This window comes from Mauremys mutica, chromosome 1 (genome assembly GCF_020497125.1).
Source record: "Mauremys mutica isolate MM-2020 ecotype Southern chromosome 1, ASM2049712v1, whole genome shotgun sequence".
Taxonomy (NCBI): domain Eukaryota; kingdom Metazoa; phylum Chordata; order Testudines; family Geoemydidae; genus Mauremys; species Mauremys mutica.
In genome coordinates, this window is record NC_059072.1 from 165,094,754 (window position 1) to 165,113,876 (window position 19,123).

Sequence of the window (19,123 nt, forward strand, 5' to 3'; positions counted from 1 at the left end):
CGCAGTATTTCCTACAAAACCCACTCAACTAAAAATTCATTCTTGTTTGGCCCATTGTTAAGAGCCCTTTGAAGCTCTCATAACAACTTCCCAGCATTGACATTAAGTCACGCCTCCCCTTTAGAGATGTACCGTATATACTCGATCATAAACTGGTTCGTTTATAAGCCGATCCCCCCCAAGATGGTAAGTAAAAATGGAAAAATTTTATAACCCGTTCATAAGCCGACCCTATAATTCAGGGATCAACAAACTTTGGCTCCTGGGCCATCAGGATAAGCCACTGGTGGGCTGAGATGGTTTGTTTATCTCGAGCATCTGCAGGCACGGAGGTAAACCTAAGTAAACAAAGTGTCCCGGGGCATCAGCTGCTTACCCTGACAGGCCGGGACAGCAACTGGTGGGGAAATTTTTTTGGGGGGGAGAAGCTGGGAGTCAGGGGAGTAACCCCTGACCACCCCCACATGACCCCACCTCTAGCCCGGGACCCCTCACTCTTCCCATCCCATCCCTTCGGGACCCCCACACTCTCTCCCCGTCCCATCCCTTCCCACCTTATCTGGGGAGGGCCAGGGGAGGATGTCTCTGGCCTGGCTGGAGCTGCTCCAGTGGGCTGGGTGGCGCAGCTGCAGTCTGCTCTGGGGGGTGGGGCCGAGTGGCAGGGCTGCAGCCTGCCAGCCCCGGAGCTGCAGCTGCTTTGGAGGCTGGGGGAGAGCAGCGTGGCCAGAAGCAGAGAGACTCTGGCCCCACCTCTTCCCTTCTGGCTCTGCTGCCTCTCCTTGCTCCCTCTGTTGGGGGGAGGGGCTGTGTCCCACCTCTCCCCCTCTATACCCGTTCATAAGCCAACCCCCTTCTCTGGTGCTTCCCTTTTTTACTAAAAATATTCAGCTTATGAACGAGTATATACGGTACATACAATCCCACAATAAGACATAAACATTTGCATTTTTAATACAATGAACTCCCAAGATACATAAACTTAATTCAGTAAGGTTTGTCCAGGATATTGCAGGAAATGGCCATATCTGTCACAGTATGGACATAGCTTCTCTCTCCATTGCCAGTCTTCCACTGTAACGTGCACAGAACCATTATTTTTAATGATTTTCCACTGAAACTAGCCTAGACTCATTGACTATTTTGTTCCACTTAGATGCACAAGACTCCTTTGGTAGAGGAGCAGTGAAGGCTTGGTGAGCTGATGAGCCCAGGAATACAAGTATAATTTATTCCAACAGAACAACTCCACACCACATATAACTGAGATGTTTGGATAAATCTAATTACTGTACAGTGAATGGTTGTAAGCTTATGTGTGTCCTTTGCTGATGGTTTGGAAACTTCAGTAGTTTAAGCATCTTATCTAGATCGAGCTTCAGACCCTTCTGTAAGTTTTCTCCTACACTTGCTCATTCAGCAGCTTTTTGCAAATCGCCTTTAAAAAAAATTATTTGCATTTTTTCCTTCTGAATTGTACTGTGCAGACTACCCACTGATTTTGACCTGGCTCCATGTACTCTGCATATTTTTGTGCTATTTTTACACGGAAGTTTTAAAAATGCAGAAAAACAGGAAATTTGTGCTGAGACCTTTGATTTATGAAATAAAATGCCATGAATTCCATGTTTGTTAATCACAGACAGAACATAAAATGTTTCCTGTGTTATGTTTCTAATGCAACATCTCTTCGCATGTCGCCAAGTTACTGAAACACCAAAATGTAAAGTGAAAACATTCTTGCGTCTGAGAGAGAGAGAGAGTGAAAGTTTACATTCCAATTAGGCCATCCACTGAATTTGGGAGTTACTGACAAAATAAACATTTCAACCAACCGCTTTAAAATGGAGACAAATTGTTCTTTTCATTGTGGGTCTGCAGTCTATGAATTAATTAAACTATCAAAATAGTCTGTGGACTGAAAATATATATGTTGTTAATTCCATTCATTTCTCTCCTGACTGGTTTCCATACACCAAGGCCACAACAAAATAGCTTCTGGACTGTGGATTAGACAGGAGTGAAGTGGATTAAATCTGCAATTTAATATGCACCAGAAATGCCGGATTCAAGTGAAATACAAACATTAAAATTATAGGCACCTCTGTAAAAATATTGATTAGCAAACTTTCTTGCAAGAAAAGAGCTGTGTGATACTGTAATGCATTTGTGACCTCATGATGCCGCACACCATTGCCACATGGAGCGTCATAGCTGTTGTGGGGCTAAAACTCAGAGCCCTCCTGCTCCAAAATCCAGGCTTCTACTCCTTAAACTAAACAAAGATCTCTGTTAGCAGCACACGTCCTAGGCCAGGGGTTCTCAGCCTTTTCCTTTCTGAGGCCCCCTACAACATGCTATAAAAACTCCAGGGTGCAGCGGGGGAGGGGGGGCAGGGGGCGGGCGCTCAGGCACGGGTGTAGTTTGACTTCTATTTTGGATGGACAGGGGCCATCGGGGCTCAAGCCAACCCTGCACAGCAGGGTCCCTGGAGGGAGCGCCACCTCCACCCCGACTCACCTCAGCAGGCCACCTATCAGTTGGGGGAGGGGGGCAACTGGGTTGGGGGAGGGAGGCAACCAAAAATTATAACTCAAAAGTAGGGGGGCTCAGCTCAAAAAGTTTGAAAACAGCTCAGGGGGCAGGAAGAGGGGTAGCTAGGGGCTGTGTGCGGGTGGGGGGGTAGCTCGGGGTGCAGAGAGGGGGGTAGCTAGGGGCTGTGTGCAGGTGGGGGGGAGGGGGGGAGAAGGTTGGCTCGGGGCTGTGTGCAGGCGTGGGGGGGGTAGCTCAGGGCTGTGTGCAGGCGGGGGGGTAGCTCGGGGTGCAGCGAGGGGGGTAGCTGGGGGCTGTAGCTCGGGGCTGTGTGCAGGCAGGGGGGGTAGCTAGGGGCTGTGTGCAGGCCGGGGGGGTAGCTCAGGGTGCAGAGAGGGGGGTAGCTAAGGGCTGTAGCTCGGGGCTGTGTGCAGGCAGGGGGGTGTAGCTCAGGGTGCAGAGATGGGGGTAGCTTGGGGCTGTGGGCAGGCGGGGGGGGTAGCTCAGGGTGCAGGGAGGGGGGTAGCTAGGGGCTGTCGCTCGGGGCTGTGTGCAGGCAGGGGGAGGTAGCTCGGGGTGCAGGGAGGAGGTAGCTAGGGGCTATGTGCTGAGAAAGCTCCCCTGCGGTTCCTGTTCCTCGAGGACTCTGCTAGTCACGGAACCGGGTCCCCCTGCCTAGGTGACTCTTACCGGCTGCATGAGCAAAGGGGGCTGTGAGCTTCAACCCCCTGCAGCAGCAGGAGACGAGGGAATGCTGTAGCTGCCTGCTCCATGGCACCAGCGAGAGCAAGAGCTGCCCTGCACTGCCCATGCCCGGCTCCGGCTTCCCGCCTCCGACCTGGCCAGGAGTGGAGCTGCCCTGGGACTGCCCTGCTCTTGCAGTGTAGTTGGGGGGGGGAGGGCAACAACCCCGTGCCTCCCAACTCTGCCCATGGGCTCAGGGCTGCTGCCCCGTGGGGAGCACCAGGGCTCGGGGATTCAGCCCTGCTGCTCCTGGCTTCCGCCCCGTGGGGGGCGCCGGGGATCAGGGCTTCAACTCTGCGGTCTTGGCTTCAAGGGATGGGGCTTGGGCTCTGGGTTTTAGCCTTGGGGGCCCCCAGCCCTCCGAAAGGGTTCACAGACCCCGTTACGAACCCCTGTCCTAGGCCACAGTTAAGCAGTCTAATTCCCTCCAGTCGGAGGCAGTGCTACATGTACAGAAGCTTATTCTTTGCAATGACTGTTCTTTCATTTTAAATGTTAAACTGTAGTTAGTGGTGGCAAAAGTTGCTGTACTAACAGCCTTGAACTCCTCTGTTTATCTGCAGAACAGGTACAGGACGGGCACTAGTAGCATAAGCCTCCCCCACATTACTCAGCCACAGAGCCCACATCATGACCAGGAGGTGGACAGAAGCTCACTGTCCATGGCCAATTCAGTCCTTGGTGACTGCAGAGACCATCAAAAATGGTGGCAATAAATGCCAGTGGTGTTTCTGACACTTGTCCATCATAAGCTGCAATGATACTACAAGCTTATTTCACCTATACCACTGGCTAGCCATCACACAGCTAGAACTTCTAGCTACGACAGACCTGGGCCAAACTGAAAACTGATGACCTAAAGCAGAAAGATTCTTATCTCGTTCCTAAACCCTTATATCTATCCAGGTCACTCCCGTGTATAATACCTTGAAGGCAACAATACTAGGAGACCTTTTAAACTCCATAGTGTGTTATGGATGAATCTTCTTGCTGCCTACTTGCCAGTTTAGTCAGTGAGCTTGCTGCATCTTTTATTATTAAGCACATCCGGCGAGGTGCTGAGCGTCCTCAATTCCTACTGGTTTCAGTGGGAGTTGAAGGTGCTGTACATTTTGCAAAACTGGGCTCTAACAATCTCCATCATATGGGACTCAGTCATTCCTCACTCAAGTCTAAGGGCCATTTCAATGAAGGCAGGTTCTGGTTGTCTCTCTCGGTGCTGTACAATATTTAAATAATAAAATATAAGAATCTTCAGGCAATGTCAACATTAAAAGACTGGCACATCACTTAGCCGTACACCTCTGCACAGTCACCTGACTCAAGCCTGGGGAAAGAGATGGGCTCTGCGCCCTATTGTACCTGTATAAAATGAGACTAAAGTTATGACTGAAATCTCTTAAGATTGGAACCTAATCGTTTCCAAATAATGCAGGCAACACAGCAGTACTAAGCAAGAGATCAGGACAGTAAGTGGAGAAATGCACCATTTATTTAGGGTGAAAAGCCTGATTTCATTACGTATTATTATCTCTACGATCAATACAGTCACAAATCTTACCAACCTGTTTTCTTTTCTTTGCTGTAGCAGGTTTGGACCCGGAGTCTGAGTCAGGCTGTACTGGTTTACTTGTGTTGGTTGATTTTTCCATTTCTTCATCATCAGAAGGAGCTGAGAAAAAAAATGCAGGTTTTTTTTAAACATACCTCTCAACTTTCCGTTAGAAAAATGTACAACAATAGTGATAATAGCTTCTATTGGGAGAGGGGTCATTGTAACATCATGCCCAGTTTATTTACATGAAACAACTTCAGCAGCAAGTAACATAGTTCCAAAATACAAGTGACTGAGGATTACTTCCATAGTCACTCTTAATATTTTCAATCCTCTGCTCTATAAAACAATCTGTTTTCCTATCTTTGTGGAATTCAGTGAATAACCTGCTACCTGCAGTATTATTAATAGTAATTTACAACCTCTCCAAGAAATCTCAGTCTCATTCAGCAAAATGCCAAAAACATATTCATTCACTGTTTATTAACTACAGTTCTATAAGTTTAGTTACATTGCTCAGCTTTATTTCAAGACAAGTAAACGCATGACCCTGATCCATGGCCCAAGATTTCCTATGTTCAGTTGTGGACCAATCCTAATAAATCACTGCTAGATCAACAAACCAGCAACAATACTACTGCTAGAAAATAATAATTTTTAGACCATGGGATTGCTGGGAAAACATCCCTTTCTTGGTAGATTTGTTGGCATGTCTCTTGGAAGAAGTCAGCTACTCCTTCCTTCTCCCCCAAGACACAAGACTTGCACTTTGAGAAAAAAAATAGCTCAGGCTGAAAGTCCAAACTGCTTTATTAGTATTAATTACTTATAAAAGCAAGAATGTGAAACTTGGTGACATGTTCTATTCCATAAAGATATATATATTCAATTCTGTGTGTAGAATTTTAGGCCATGGGACTCTTATTAGTGATGGTTAGGGAATGTCATCATTCCCACACTTAAAACAGAATGACCAGAAAGCTAAAAAACGCTGATGTTTTGAGAAAAATAATATGGATCAAGGAACATTTTGAATTTTTTTTAAGGGAAGCATTGGGAAGAAAGACCATTCAAAGAGGTAACATTAGCCTCCCATTTCAAGCAGATGTCAAGTTAACCTAGGAAAGCAGTTTAGATGCTTTTATTCAACTGCAAAAAACTTTCTGATATAGACCAAATTACTATCGATAGTTACTTCGCTGCTAATCATCAGAATCTTCATCCTATCAATTTTAATTGTTAAAAGTGACTAATTCAATTTCTGTATCCAATAATTTGGGGGATCTTATTTTTTCTGTTCCTAATATGTACTGACAATAGTTGAACTCCCCTGCATTCTGAGATTAGCAGTAGCCCATCTAAAGATTTTGCTCTTTATTTGAAAAATGTGAACAATATGATATTTTAAGCATTAAACTACAGAAGACATGCCCATTCACTATTATGTAATATCTGCGTGACCACCAGCAGTAAGTACTTACAGGCTCAAGAGATTAATAAAGAGAGACAAAAGAGAGAGACAATGAACTGTATTTGGCACTTACTAACACACTGTGATTTATTTATTGAAAAATGAAGCATTGGAATGAAAAAGTCTATATAGTCCTCACTCCTCCAGAGATGCAACAATGCACATTCAAGTTTTGCAATGGAAGTTGGAGATTTTTATAAACAGATTTCTACACATCAACACAATAATTTGGAATCACATGGGAAAATCCTAACATAACATAATGGTTATCAACGATTTTACATATTTATCTCTGGAGACTATTACAGTCTAAGTTCCATGCTTTCTCACATTTTGGAGAATTTGAATTACAGTAAGTATCCTTTGCAAGCTGCTGAGTTTAAAGTTTGTGAGCTTGATAGCTAGTAATGGAAGAAAAAAAATCAGTAAACACTCTGTAATAGACTGGATACCATCTGTCATGAAATCATATTGGACACAGATATGATTATGGAAAACTGTAATCACTCTAGAAGCAGGATGGGGACTGAAAAGGAAATTTGTTTTCTCTCCCACACATGCAATGGCCCCCTCACTGAGAGGGACCTATCAACATGCTAATGAACTTTATTCAGATCAGAATTGAGGGCCGAGAAAGAACAGGCATTCATTTGCCACCTATGAAGGATCAGAAGAGATTTTGAAATCCCAAGAGGAAAGTGAACATAACCAAACCCTAATATTGCAGATCTAGAGTGGTGGTGAAAAACATCTCTTGCCCGGAGCACTTAGTCAAAGGCCTAAGGGAATGATTTGCTTGTCCCAAAGTGGTGTTAAGATAAACACTTTATTATGAGCAGGAACTATGTACCAAAAATGAAGTAAGAAAAGTTTCTACTATTCTGTGTAGCTGCAGCCTGCAACTGCCCTGCTCTGGGTTTCTCTGTTTCTGCCCCAACAGAAAACGTGTCACAGGAAATTGAAGGTAGTATCTAGAGTCTGCAGGAAGTGTGGCATCTCTCCATTCCCTGGAGGACTTAGTCTACAGCACATCTTCCCTGTTTTAAATTTCCTGACTGAACTAAAAAAACCACTATAAAACAGCGGTCACCAACCGGTCCATCCCGATTGACTGCTCGATCCTGGAGACTCTCCCAGTCAATCACGATCTCTGACCGCTAAAAGTCCGATGGTGTAGTGGGGCTGCCGCTAAAGCAGGCTTGCACCCTGCCTTCCCAGCCCCATGCGGCTCCCCGGAACTGGCCAGCGCACCACCTCCACCCCAGGGAAGGGGAGAGCAGGGGTCTCCCTCTGCATGATGCTCCTGCCTGCAAGCACCACTCCTGCAGCTCCCTTTGGCCTGGAATGGGGAACTGAAGCCAATGGGAGCTGAGGGGGCAGTGCCTGCAGAGAGGGGCAGCGCGCGGAGCCACGTGCCGCCCCCCAGGGGCCACAGGGGTGTGTTGGCCCCTTCTGGGAGCAGCATGGGGCCAGAGCAAGTAGGGAGCCTGCCTTAGCCCCACTGCGCTGATGACTGGGAGCCGCCCGAGGTAAGTGCCACCTGGCTGGAGCCCGCACCCCAATCCCCAGCCCTGAGCCCTTTCCCAGAGCCAGTACCCAATGCCTGCTCCTGCACCCTGAACTGACTTAAATCTTAAGGTTGCTTAAACACAACCCTAACACATCTCAATCTGCTGTATTGCAAACTCTCTTTAGGCAAGTTCTTGCCTGTAACAAGCTGTTCAGTCTCATGCTCAATAACAGGGTCACAGTTTGTGAATTGTTTTCAGCTAGTATGTCTGTTCTCACTTCATTTGTCTCGGCCAAGTTTTCAGGTATCTTGAGCAGATGCGTACAATTCCTTTGTAAGATTTTGCTTTCCTCTGTGATCACTGAGTACAAGTTAGGTGACTCCTCTTTGATCACTGTAGCTTGGACTGGTCAGTGTCCATCTTGCCAAATACTCACTTTGTTTTTTAACTGTGGAGGGGGTCTTGCTCCTTTATTGTATTCATCTAGTTGTACTTTCCCAGTTTTCCCCCTCACTATCAAATACTTCTTAATAACCCTTTCCATTGTCCCATACCTGATAATCAAGTATTTATATGTCTGTTGCAGAAGAGTTCAGTGGATGACTTTCCACGTTGCAGCAATGTAGTGCTATAGCTGAGTAGTGCTAAGTATGGATCTTCTCTTGCATCCACTGCTTTTTTGAGCAACTTCTTCAGTATACATAGTCCACATTCAGATAATCCATTGATCTCACAATACGTGGGACTAGATGTCTCATGATGAAAGCCATACATTTTACCAAAGTCCAGGAAATACCTATTCTTGAACTATGGTCCATTGCCAGTTAGTGTTCTTGAAATTCCATGATGTGCAAATCAGATTTACGATGCCTGACTATTGGTGCTGCTGTGGTATCTTCAAGTGTGTTTACTTCTGGGAAATTGGGTAAGTACTCTATTATAAATACGTGATCATGTCTTTTCAAGATGAACATGTGAATTCCAACTTTGTCTCATAGAATCTCAAGTTGTTCATACGGTACCATTGTTTTTTTCAACTGGGAATCTTTATATTTCTGACATGTTCCACTCCCGCTCACCATTTCTTCAATGTCACTGTTCATCTGTGGCAACAATAAAACTTCTCCCTTTTTGATTTGGTCATTCCCAGGTGCCCTTCATGTATCTGTTCCAATATTTCCCTTCTCACTTCTGTGGGAACCACGATCTGTGTTCCCTTCAAGAGCACTTCTGAGATCACTGAAAGGGAATAGGCAGGTGGGAAATGTTTTTTTCCTCCTTTACTTATCACTTGCATCTCTGCTTATATCATTTTATCTTTAGCCTAAAAATACACCATTTGACACTTATCATATTCACATGTATGTTAACTGCTTGTTCCAGATCATCAGGCTGTATATTGTCAGATGGAACATATGATTTTTGATAATGTGTCTACCCTTACTAAGTGGCATCCAGGTTAGAACTCCAGGATCACATCATGCTTTTGTAATTTCAAAAGTAGTCACTGTATTCTTGGTTATGCTTCTCCAAGTCCCTTTTTGTGTACTGCAATCAATGGATTGTGACCAATTTCTGCTTTGAAGATATGACCACAGAGAAAGTAATGAAATCTTGTACATCCATACACCAGATCTAATGTCTCTCTTTCAATTTGTGCCTATATATTCTCTGCAGCTGTCACAGCCCTAGATGCATTTGAGGCTGGCAACCAATCAGTTCCATGATAGTGAAATATAGTACTATTCCCAGCTCTCCTTTCAAGGTGTCTGTGGAGAGTTTAATGTCTTTCAATCAGTCATAAAATTGCAGCACTGGAGCTGGTATCAGAATGTGCTTTAAATCACATTAGGCATCTACACTCATTTGGTGACCTTGTGAGATGTCTTAGATGAACTGTGTGTGCAGTACAGGTAAGCATGTATTTGCTGACATAATTCAACACACCTCGCAAACTCTGAATTATCTTTCTATCTTCAGGTCTCAGTATGTTCAGTATTGCTTCAATCTTTGATTCACTGGGCACGATTCCCTTGGAGGTCAGTCTCTCTCCCAAGTATGTTATTTCCATTGCTTGAAATTGGCCTTATTCACCTTAAGGTTATTAGCTCTTGCAGTTTCCAAATACTTTCTTTAGTTGTTCCTGATGTACAATGGCAGTGCTGCCCCAAAATTATTACATCATTAATGTACACTTTCACACTTGCTAATTCCTCTCACATCTATCTGGCTCATTGTACGGGGAAATACTTCTGGAGCCGAACATAGTGTCTTGGGAAGTAGTTTGTGCCAAATGGTGGGTTGAAAGTGCAGATCTTGGAGCTCTGAGTATCTGAGGGGATATGGCAAAATCCAAATGAAGGAACTAATTTGCTGAATAATTTGGCTCCTGCTATCTCAGACAACAGTTCACTTTTTTGAGGCCAAGTGGAAGTTTTCTCTTTTTATGTTTTTGTTCACTCCTTAGCGTCCATACACAGCCATTGTCCCCCTTCTTTTTCATTAAGGAGTGAACCCAATTGGTTGGTGGTTTTATTCTCCGAATGATACCATTTACTGTCATGTTTCATAGCTGTTCTTTTAGCCTTTTTCTTAAGGCTTGTGGAACTTTTCATGCAATATGTAATTAATGTTACTTACCTTCTGGAAATTGTAGTTCTTCGAGATGTGTCGTCCCTTTGGGCTATTCACTGTGGGTGTGCATGTGCTCCATGCATCTGAGACCATCAGATTTTCAGTAGCAGTGTCTATTGGTCTGTGTCTGCACCCTATGCTTCCTTGTGCTCTGAAGTGAGGGTTTCTGTCTCAGCATGAAGTGTCCTAGGAAACCACAGCCTGCATCCATTGGTGCTGGAACAATTTATATAGTGGGGGTGATGAGAGTAATTGAATCAAACGTATATGATGGAAACCACTTCAAGCCAGTGGGTGAAGCCACACCCTCTAGTTCCAGCACCTATGCCTGCATCTAGCGTCTACAGGAAGTGTGGCACCTCTACACTTGTTGGAGGACTTATTCTCCTATAGCACAACTCAGGGAAACCTTAGTGGCCACGAGGAGTGATCAGAATAAGGGGGTAAAGGTTACATTTAAAAAACCCTTAAATAGAACACATTTGCTCAAAAATAGACATTTCAGTTCAATGAAGGATATAAAGTCCTATATAATCTAGCCCTGGACAGCCAAGTCTGATAATGTACAATTTTGCAGATTCATCAAGTTAAGCAAGTTCATTTAGATCTTAGAGTTCAGGTGTCTGTGTTGGTCCATCAAATTCTCACTCTCTTTGTTCCCCTGCTAATATAATATCCTCTTAGAGGCCCACCTGGGAGTGAGTGTTTCCTTCTCTGTGCCATCTACTCCACTTCCTTCCAAAGAGCCTGCAGATTATGCTCTCCAGTCATATAGGTATGACCCTTCATTCGCACTGTGACACATGGCTAGACAGGGTTAAACATCCCGCAAAATAAATAACCCTCAAAAGATGTGGGGAGATAATGTTTGTGTTTTTGTGTATTTATATATGTATGAGTAGGGTTGACAATGAAATCAACAGTCCCTGTCTATGCTGTATTCTGATTTCATTTAAATGAATTGTAAACACGGGATATCTCGGTATTCTTCTCTCTTTGAAATGTACTGTGAATGGTGGAGGAACAAGCAAATGGCCTTATGTTAATTCGTATAGCTAAGTACCAGTGCCGCACTTCCTTCGAAGTCATCCTAATTACCTTTTGTTCTCTGAGGACCTCCAATTTGTCAAAAGACATGAAATTGTATAAAAGATCCTTGGGTCCTGATTCTGTCATCTCAGATCTGCTTAGGCTTCATCACGGGACGTTTGAGTTGCAAGACTGAGGTCCTAGTTATGCTGGTACGCCCTGAATATGATATTTGGACATTGGACTACAAACTATGAACTATTTCTGAAAGAACCCTTCGCAACTACAAAGCTCACTATCTCTGTTATGAATCTGTACCTAAACAAACTGAAGTCATGTCTGTATGTATATTGATCTTCTAACATACTCTCTCTCTTTTGTTTTTTAATAAATTTTAGTTTAGTTAATAAGAATTGGCTGTAGCGCATATTTGGGTAAGATCTAAAACATATTTGGGTAAGATCTGGGAGATAATGTGTCTGACCCTTTGGGATTGGTAGAACCTTTTCTTTTATATGATGAAATAAGATTTACAGAAATTTTCATCATATTTGACATGGGCACCTGGATGGAGGCCGGAGACTGGGTCAGTTTAAGGGAACTGTGTTGTTTGGACTTGGGGGAGCAACTTCCCTGGCTGTAGTGAGAAGGCATTAGTGACAAGCCACATAAGGCATCCTGCTTTTGCAAGTGATAGGTTCACTCTCTGTTCCACCACCCAACAGGAAGCTTGTAGAGTTACCAACTTCTACACGACCTGCTGTAACCCTGCAGCGTATTCTATGGCCTGGTTATTTGAATGCAGTTAGGGTGACCAGACAGCAAGTGTGAAAAATTGGGACAGGGGGTGGAGAGTAATAGGAACCTATATAAGAAAAGAATCCTGTGGCACCTTATAGACTAACAGACGTTTTGCAGCATGAGCTTTCGTGGGTGAATACCCACTTCTTCGGATGCAAGCTTGCTGCAAAACGTCTGTTAGTCTATAAGGTGCCACAGGATTCTTTGCTGCTTCTACAGAACCAGACTAACACGGCTACCCCTCTGATATATAAGAAAAAAAAATCGGGACTGTCCCTATAAAATCGGGACATCTGGTCACCCTAAATGCAGTCCATCCAATGGTTCAACCCCACCACCCAATCCATCCGAGTCCGTACTGGAATATATTTGTGTATCTGTGCAAATGATGCATCAGTTGCTTCTCAGGATACTTGTTGCATACTGTAACTAACAGGCACTGCATGGGGAACAAGGAAAACTGACAGCTATCTTTAAATATTTCTTTATGAATCCTAATCTCGCATATCCAGAAAGGGAAGAGTGAGAGTCTTTAACAGTAAGTCATAAATACCCCTTCTCTTGTATCTAGCCGTGTACTCTGCTGGTTACATAAATCTAAGAGCGGACAAATGGTGTCCATGATATAACCTCATAAACAATGCACCACCTGTTCACTGCCTGTCTGAGTTTTGGACCACACTACGATGCAAGATCCTTGTCCTCTTTCAGCTTGGAATGAAAATAAGAGCAGGCTCTGAAGACAACAACAAATGTCCTATATGCACACGTCTCCAGTTTGAGTACGTCTTAATGAACTATTTCTTATTCTACATGACATCTGGACTTGGCACCTATTCTGGAAACAGTCATTCATATCCCAATAATACAGTAGATGGCTTCAAACTATCATTGTTTGTGACACCACGTCAACTCCAGCTCTAGCAATGCTAGAAATGTTTTGTTGTGTGTGCTCAAATGCCACAAGGCCAAGTTCTGCCACTCTTCCTCAGATTAAGCAGTACCTTACTCTGTGGATAGTTACCTTAAAGTGAATGGGTTGCTCATGGAGTAAAGTACTGCTCAATGTGAGTAAATGTGGCAGCACCTCTCCCACAGAATTAAAGACAAAACAAGTTCCTCCTTCATATTATCGGTTGTGTTTCCTAAGTGTCCCTTTCAATGTTCCAGAATCTGGTTTATTAATAAACTGTTGACTTGTACCTTTATTGACATAGTGACGATGTCTATGCACCGACGGAATAGTTTACTGCATGGATGCTGTTATTTAAAGGAACAGTTGTCTGTATTAATTTTCCTATTGATACAGGATAACACCTATACTGGTGTTTATTCTCATATATGGTTATTGCATTTTCACTTAATGCTTTTGATGTGGATAACTAAATAGAAGTGCTGGTAAGGGCTTTGGTGCTGTTTCACTTTTTCTTTCAGTACCACACCACCAGCAGCTGTATCTCACATCTGCCAGAAGTGACAGACTTGTGACCCGAAGCACCCCTATATTCTCACTGTACGCACCACTTCAATAATAATATACAGAATATGCCTTGTTTGATATCATATGAAAGCCAATAACACACTGGTTACTAATATTGTTGTAAAATGCATGTGTTACCTTATATGTGAAGTTATGACTTCCCTCAGCATGATGTTTAAGTCAGACAAGACAGCTTAGCCCAGGTGATAAACACATCTGTCTTAGACAATGGAATGTGGGTTTACCTCAATTTACATATGAGCAGTAAATAAAGCTATCAAGCTAAACCAGTAGAGGGTATCTTTTTCCTGAACTCAAGAGACAGAGAATTAACAATGGTTCTTGCACTCCAGAGAAACACAGGAGACTGAATCCCCAGGAAGCCTTTCTGACTTGTAAGATAAAGAAATCCCTGTGGGATTGTAATGGGATAACCTCACTCCTGGAGCACCTTCTTGTGGCTGGATCTGGGGATAGCTCTCACCTGGTCTGGCGCCTCCTTCCATTGGTTCTTGCACCCTGGCCTCTCTCTAAGTCTTGGGTCCCTCTTCATGACTCAGCCCTCTGACCAGGTCACTATTCAGTCCTCCCCTTCTGGGGCACTGACATCACACTGGATCATCTGTCCAGATGCAGCCTTCACCTGTCCTGAGCTACTTCTGAGTGGCTGCTAGGGGAACCCAGACCTGCTCACTACTCCAGGATCCAGCTCAAGGGACCCTATCATCAGCAGCCAAGGTCTAAACAGCCTCAATTCTCACGGCTCTTTCCCTGGGCTTCTTCCTACTCTGCCTTCCACAGACTTTCTTCCCCAAAACGCCTCTGGGTAAGCCCTTCCCACATGGCAAGGATCATGGAGCTTTTGCTCCCTTTGAGTTTTTTCCCGCCCCACCTCTCTGTGCCCAGAGTGTGACCTCAGACTCTCCCCCTGCATCCCCCTTCTGCTGAAAACTTCCTGGCTTTATACAAGCTCAGCTGGCTCCTGCCCATTATCAATTAGCTTTTCTCAGCCCCTAGCTTTCTCTCTCTCTGGTGTGGCCCATAGGGTTAATTGGTTCCTTCTGAGCCACCATAACCCCTTCAAGGCTAGTGTGGGATGAACACCCCATATCAACGATACACATAACAAAGAGAGAATCCATCTTAAGAGGCGGGGGCAATGGATCAGTGTTCTCATCACACCACCCATGAGTATGGAGTTCATACCGGAGAAGCTGATTATCCAATCAGCAGACTGCATTCAAAGTCCTTTCTAGGGCTGAATCTCGGTCACTTGTCAGCCGACATTCCTGATGCAATTCCACTCCCCTCCTACAACCTTCAAGACATCAGACTAGTCCTGAGAATACTGCAGCTCAATGCCGAGGGATTGCCAGCAGCTGACTGAAGCATTAACAGTGATTTATCCTAATTTCATTGCTTGAAATATAAATCCCACAGAGTCTACCCCAGAGTCACCCTAGAGAGGTCTTCCCCATATCTTAACCACCTGAGGAGACTGCAGCTAAGGTAAGGAGGCAGAACAACCATCTAAGCAAATTGGTTGGCACTTCTAGGGGAGCAAACTCCTATTATCTGGGTTAGCTCTCTGCTACTCTGCAGCAGAATACTGTGCTCCGGTCTGGCTCCATTCATTTCACATCAAGTTGACTGACACACAACTATACTCAACCATATGCATCACAGCTGTTATGATTCAACCCACATCAGTACCATAAGCACACATCCATTAAGCACATCCATTGTGAGGATGCTACAGCCAGAATGGTTAAGAAGATGAAATACACACCCCTTTTTGATCATCCACGGGTAAGTACGCTTGCTGTCGAAGCACCCACTGTGGGCCCTCTTGCCTGCCCAGATTTCTCTGGGATGACTACTTGGCTTGAAGAATGGCCTGCAGCTGACATCAGAAACAAGTCTCTTATAAATGACTCGGTGTATCCAGTTTTGACTTCCCAGGCTGTTCATGGGCCTTCCTGAACCGATTGTGAATGGTCCAGGGTTAATGTATAACCAGCCTCAGGGCCAGTGCAACCATTTAGGCGACCTAGGCAGTCACCTAGGGCGCTAGGATTTGGGGGGCGGCTTTTTTTTCGGCAGCGACCACGGCGGCCGGATCTTCGGCCGCCCCGGTCACCGCCGGCATTTAGGTGGAGGGAGCTGGGGCAGAGGGGTGTGGGGAGGGCTGCCTGCAGCAGGTAGGGGAGGATGGCACGCAGGGGAACTCCCTGCCCCATCTCACCCCTGTCCCGCCTCCTCCCTGAGCACACCGTGGCTGCTTCACTTCTCCCGCCTCCCAGGCTTGCGGCGCCTAAGCTAATTGGCGCCACAAGCCTGGGAGGCGGGAGAAGTGAAGCAGCGATGGCATGCTCGGGGAGGAGGCGGAGCAGGGGTGAGCTGGGGTGGGGGAGGTGCCTCAGGGCGGAGGAGGGGGAGCTGCCGTGGGGGGCGGTCTCAGGGCGGGGGCTCGGGGAGGGCGCAAGGTGGAAGTTTCGCCTAGGGCGCGAAACATCCTTGCACCGGCCCTGGCCAGCCTTCACACCTGGAGCCAACAAGAGGTCCCCACATGCAGCTGTGGCCAGACACAGACAATGTTACACATCACTGGTTGACTGACTTCTGACCAGATTTAATGGTGGTCTTAGGGCTCTGCACTTTGCTGATGAGGCTGCCACAAATTGGCTTGGCAAGCTCTGCATCTGATAAGATGATCTTAAGCAATTTGATCTCAGTGATGGCTCCTGGCCAGTAAACAGCTGGAAAGGAGACTGTGGATAAAAGAAACCATCTTGAACAAAGACTGGTAAATAAAGATAAAGATTTAGACTTTTAGATACATGTTTTCCCTTTTACCTGCTCTTCCTTTCTCTCCTTCACTTGATATCATTTAATCCATGGTCTTTTGTTAATACATTTGTTTTACTTTTACTATAAACCATTTCAGTGCTGTGTTTGAAGAGAAGGGTATATTTACCCCAATTAAATTAATAAGTTATGATGTACTGACTCTTTAACAAAGCAGCAAACTTAGTATTTTCTAAAAAAAACAGGAGTACTTGTGGCACCTTAAAGACTAACACATTTATTTAAGCATAAGCTTTCGTGAGCTACAGCTCACTTCTTCGGATGCATAGAATGGAACACACAGACAGGGGATATTTATACATACAGAGAACATGAAAAGGTGGAAGTATGCATACCAACAGGCAGAGTCTAATCAATTGAGATGAGCTATCGTTAGCAGGAGGAAAAAAACTTTTTGAAGTGATAATTAAGATGGCCCATAGAAGGTGTGAGGAGAACTTAACATAGGGAAATAGATTCAATTGGTGTAATGACCCAACCATTCCCAGTCTTTGTTTAACCCACAGTTAATAGTATCTAGTTTGCATATTAATTCGAGTTCAGCAGTTTCTCTTTGGAGTCTGTTTTTGAAGTTTTTTTGTTGCAAAATTGCCACCTTCAAGTCTGTCACTGAGTGGTTAGAGAGGTTGAAGTGTTCTCCCACTGGTTTTTGAATGTTATGATTCCTGATGTCAGATTTGTGTCCATTTATTCTTTTGCGTAGAGACTGTCCGGTTTGGCCAATGTACATGGCAGAGGGGCATTGCTGGCACATGATGGCATATATCACGTTGGTAGATGTGCAGGTGTATGAGCCCCTGATGGCGTGTCTGATGTGATTAGGTCCTATGATGGTGTCACTTGAATGGATATGTGGACAGAGCTGGCATCGGGCTTTGTTGCAAGGATAGGTTCCTGGGTTAGTGTTTATGTTGTATGGTGTGCGGTTGCTGGTGAGTATTTGCTTCAGGTTGGGAGGCTGTCTATAAGCGAGGACTGGCTTGTCTCCCAAGATCTGTGAGAGTGAGGGATCATCTCTAAGGATAGGTTGTAAATCTTTGATGATGCGCTGGAGAGGTTTTAGTTGGGGGCTGTAGGTGATGGCTAGTGGTGTTCTGTTATTTTCTTTTTTAGGCCTGTCCTGTAGTAGGTGGCTTCTGGGTACTCTTCTGGCTCTGTCAATCTGTTTTTTCACTTCAGCAGGTGGGTATTGTAGGTTTAAGAATGCTTGATAGAGATCTTGTAGGTGTTTATCTCTGTCTGAGGGATTGGAGCAAATACGGTTGTATCTTAGAGCTTGGCTGTAGATAATGGATCGTGTGGTGTGTCCGGGATGGAAGCTGGAGGCATGTAAGTAAGTATAGCGGTCAGTGGGTTTCCGGTATAGGGTGGTATTTATGTGACCATCGTTTATTAGCACAGTAGTGTCTAGGAAATGGACCGCTTGTGTGGATTGGTCTAGGCTGAGGTTGATGGTGGGATGGAAATTGTTAAAATCTCGGTGGAATTCCTCGAGGGCTTCTTTTCCATGAGTCCAGATGATGAAGATGTCATCAATGTAGCGCAAGTAGAGTAGGGGCATTAGGGAACGAGAGTTAAGGAAGCGTTGTTCTAAGTCAGCCATAAAGATGTTGGCATACTGAGGGGCCATGCGGGTACCCATAGCAGTGCCACTGACTTGAAGATATATATTGTCCCCAAATGTGAAATAGTTGTGGGTGAGGACAAAATCACAAAGTTCAGCCACCAGGTTAGCCGTGATATTATCGGGGATACTGTTCCTGATGGCTTGTAGTCCATCTTTGTGTGGAATGTTAGTGTAGAGGGCTTCCACATCCATAGTGGCCAGAATGGTGTTTTCACTCTCACAGATCTTGGGAGACAAGCCAGTCCTCGCTTATAGACAGCCTCCCAACCTGAAGCAAATACTCACCAGCAACCGCACACCATACAACATAAACACTAACCCAGGAACCTATCCTTGCAACAAAGCCCGATGCCAGCTCTGTCCACATATCCATTCAAGTGACACCATCATAGGACCTAATCACATCAGACACGCCATCAGGGGCTCATACACCTGCACATCTACCAACGTGATATATGCCATCATGTGCCAGCAATGCCCCTCTGCCATGTACATTGGCCAAACCGGACAGTCTCTACGCAAAAGAATAAATGGACACAAATCTGACATCAGGAATCATAACATTCAAAAACCAGTGGGAGAACACTTCAACCTCTCTAACCACTCAGTGACAGACTTGAAGGTGGCAATTTTGCAACAAAAAAACTTCAAAAACAGACTCCAAAGAGATAAACTGCTGAACTTGAATTAATATGCAAACTAGATACTATTAACTGTGGGTTAAACAAAGACTGGGAATGGTTGGGTCATTACACCAATTGAATCTATTTCCCTATGTTAAGTTCTCCTCACACCTTCTATGGGCCATCTTAATTATCACTTCAAAAAGTTTTTTTCCTCCTGCTAACGATAGCTCATCTCAATTGATTAGACT

At 44.8% G+C, this 19,123-nt stretch overlaps 1 protein-coding gene across 6 annotated transcripts in view; it reads right to left on the bottom strand.

Annotated features, from left to right (window-relative positions):
- Positions 1–19,123, bottom strand: part of CMSS1 (cms1 ribosomal small subunit homolog) — a 403,104-nt gene that overhangs the window by 36,099 nt on the left and 347,882 nt on the right. For all 6 annotated transcript variants that reach the window (XM_045001740.1, XM_045001741.1, XM_045001743.1 and 3 more), the window contains one exon: positions 4,839–4,945. In XM_045001740.1, the coding sequence (XP_044857675.1) occupies positions 4,839–4,945 (107 nt within the window). The remainder of the gene's footprint in view (positions 1–4,838; positions 4,946–19,123) is intronic.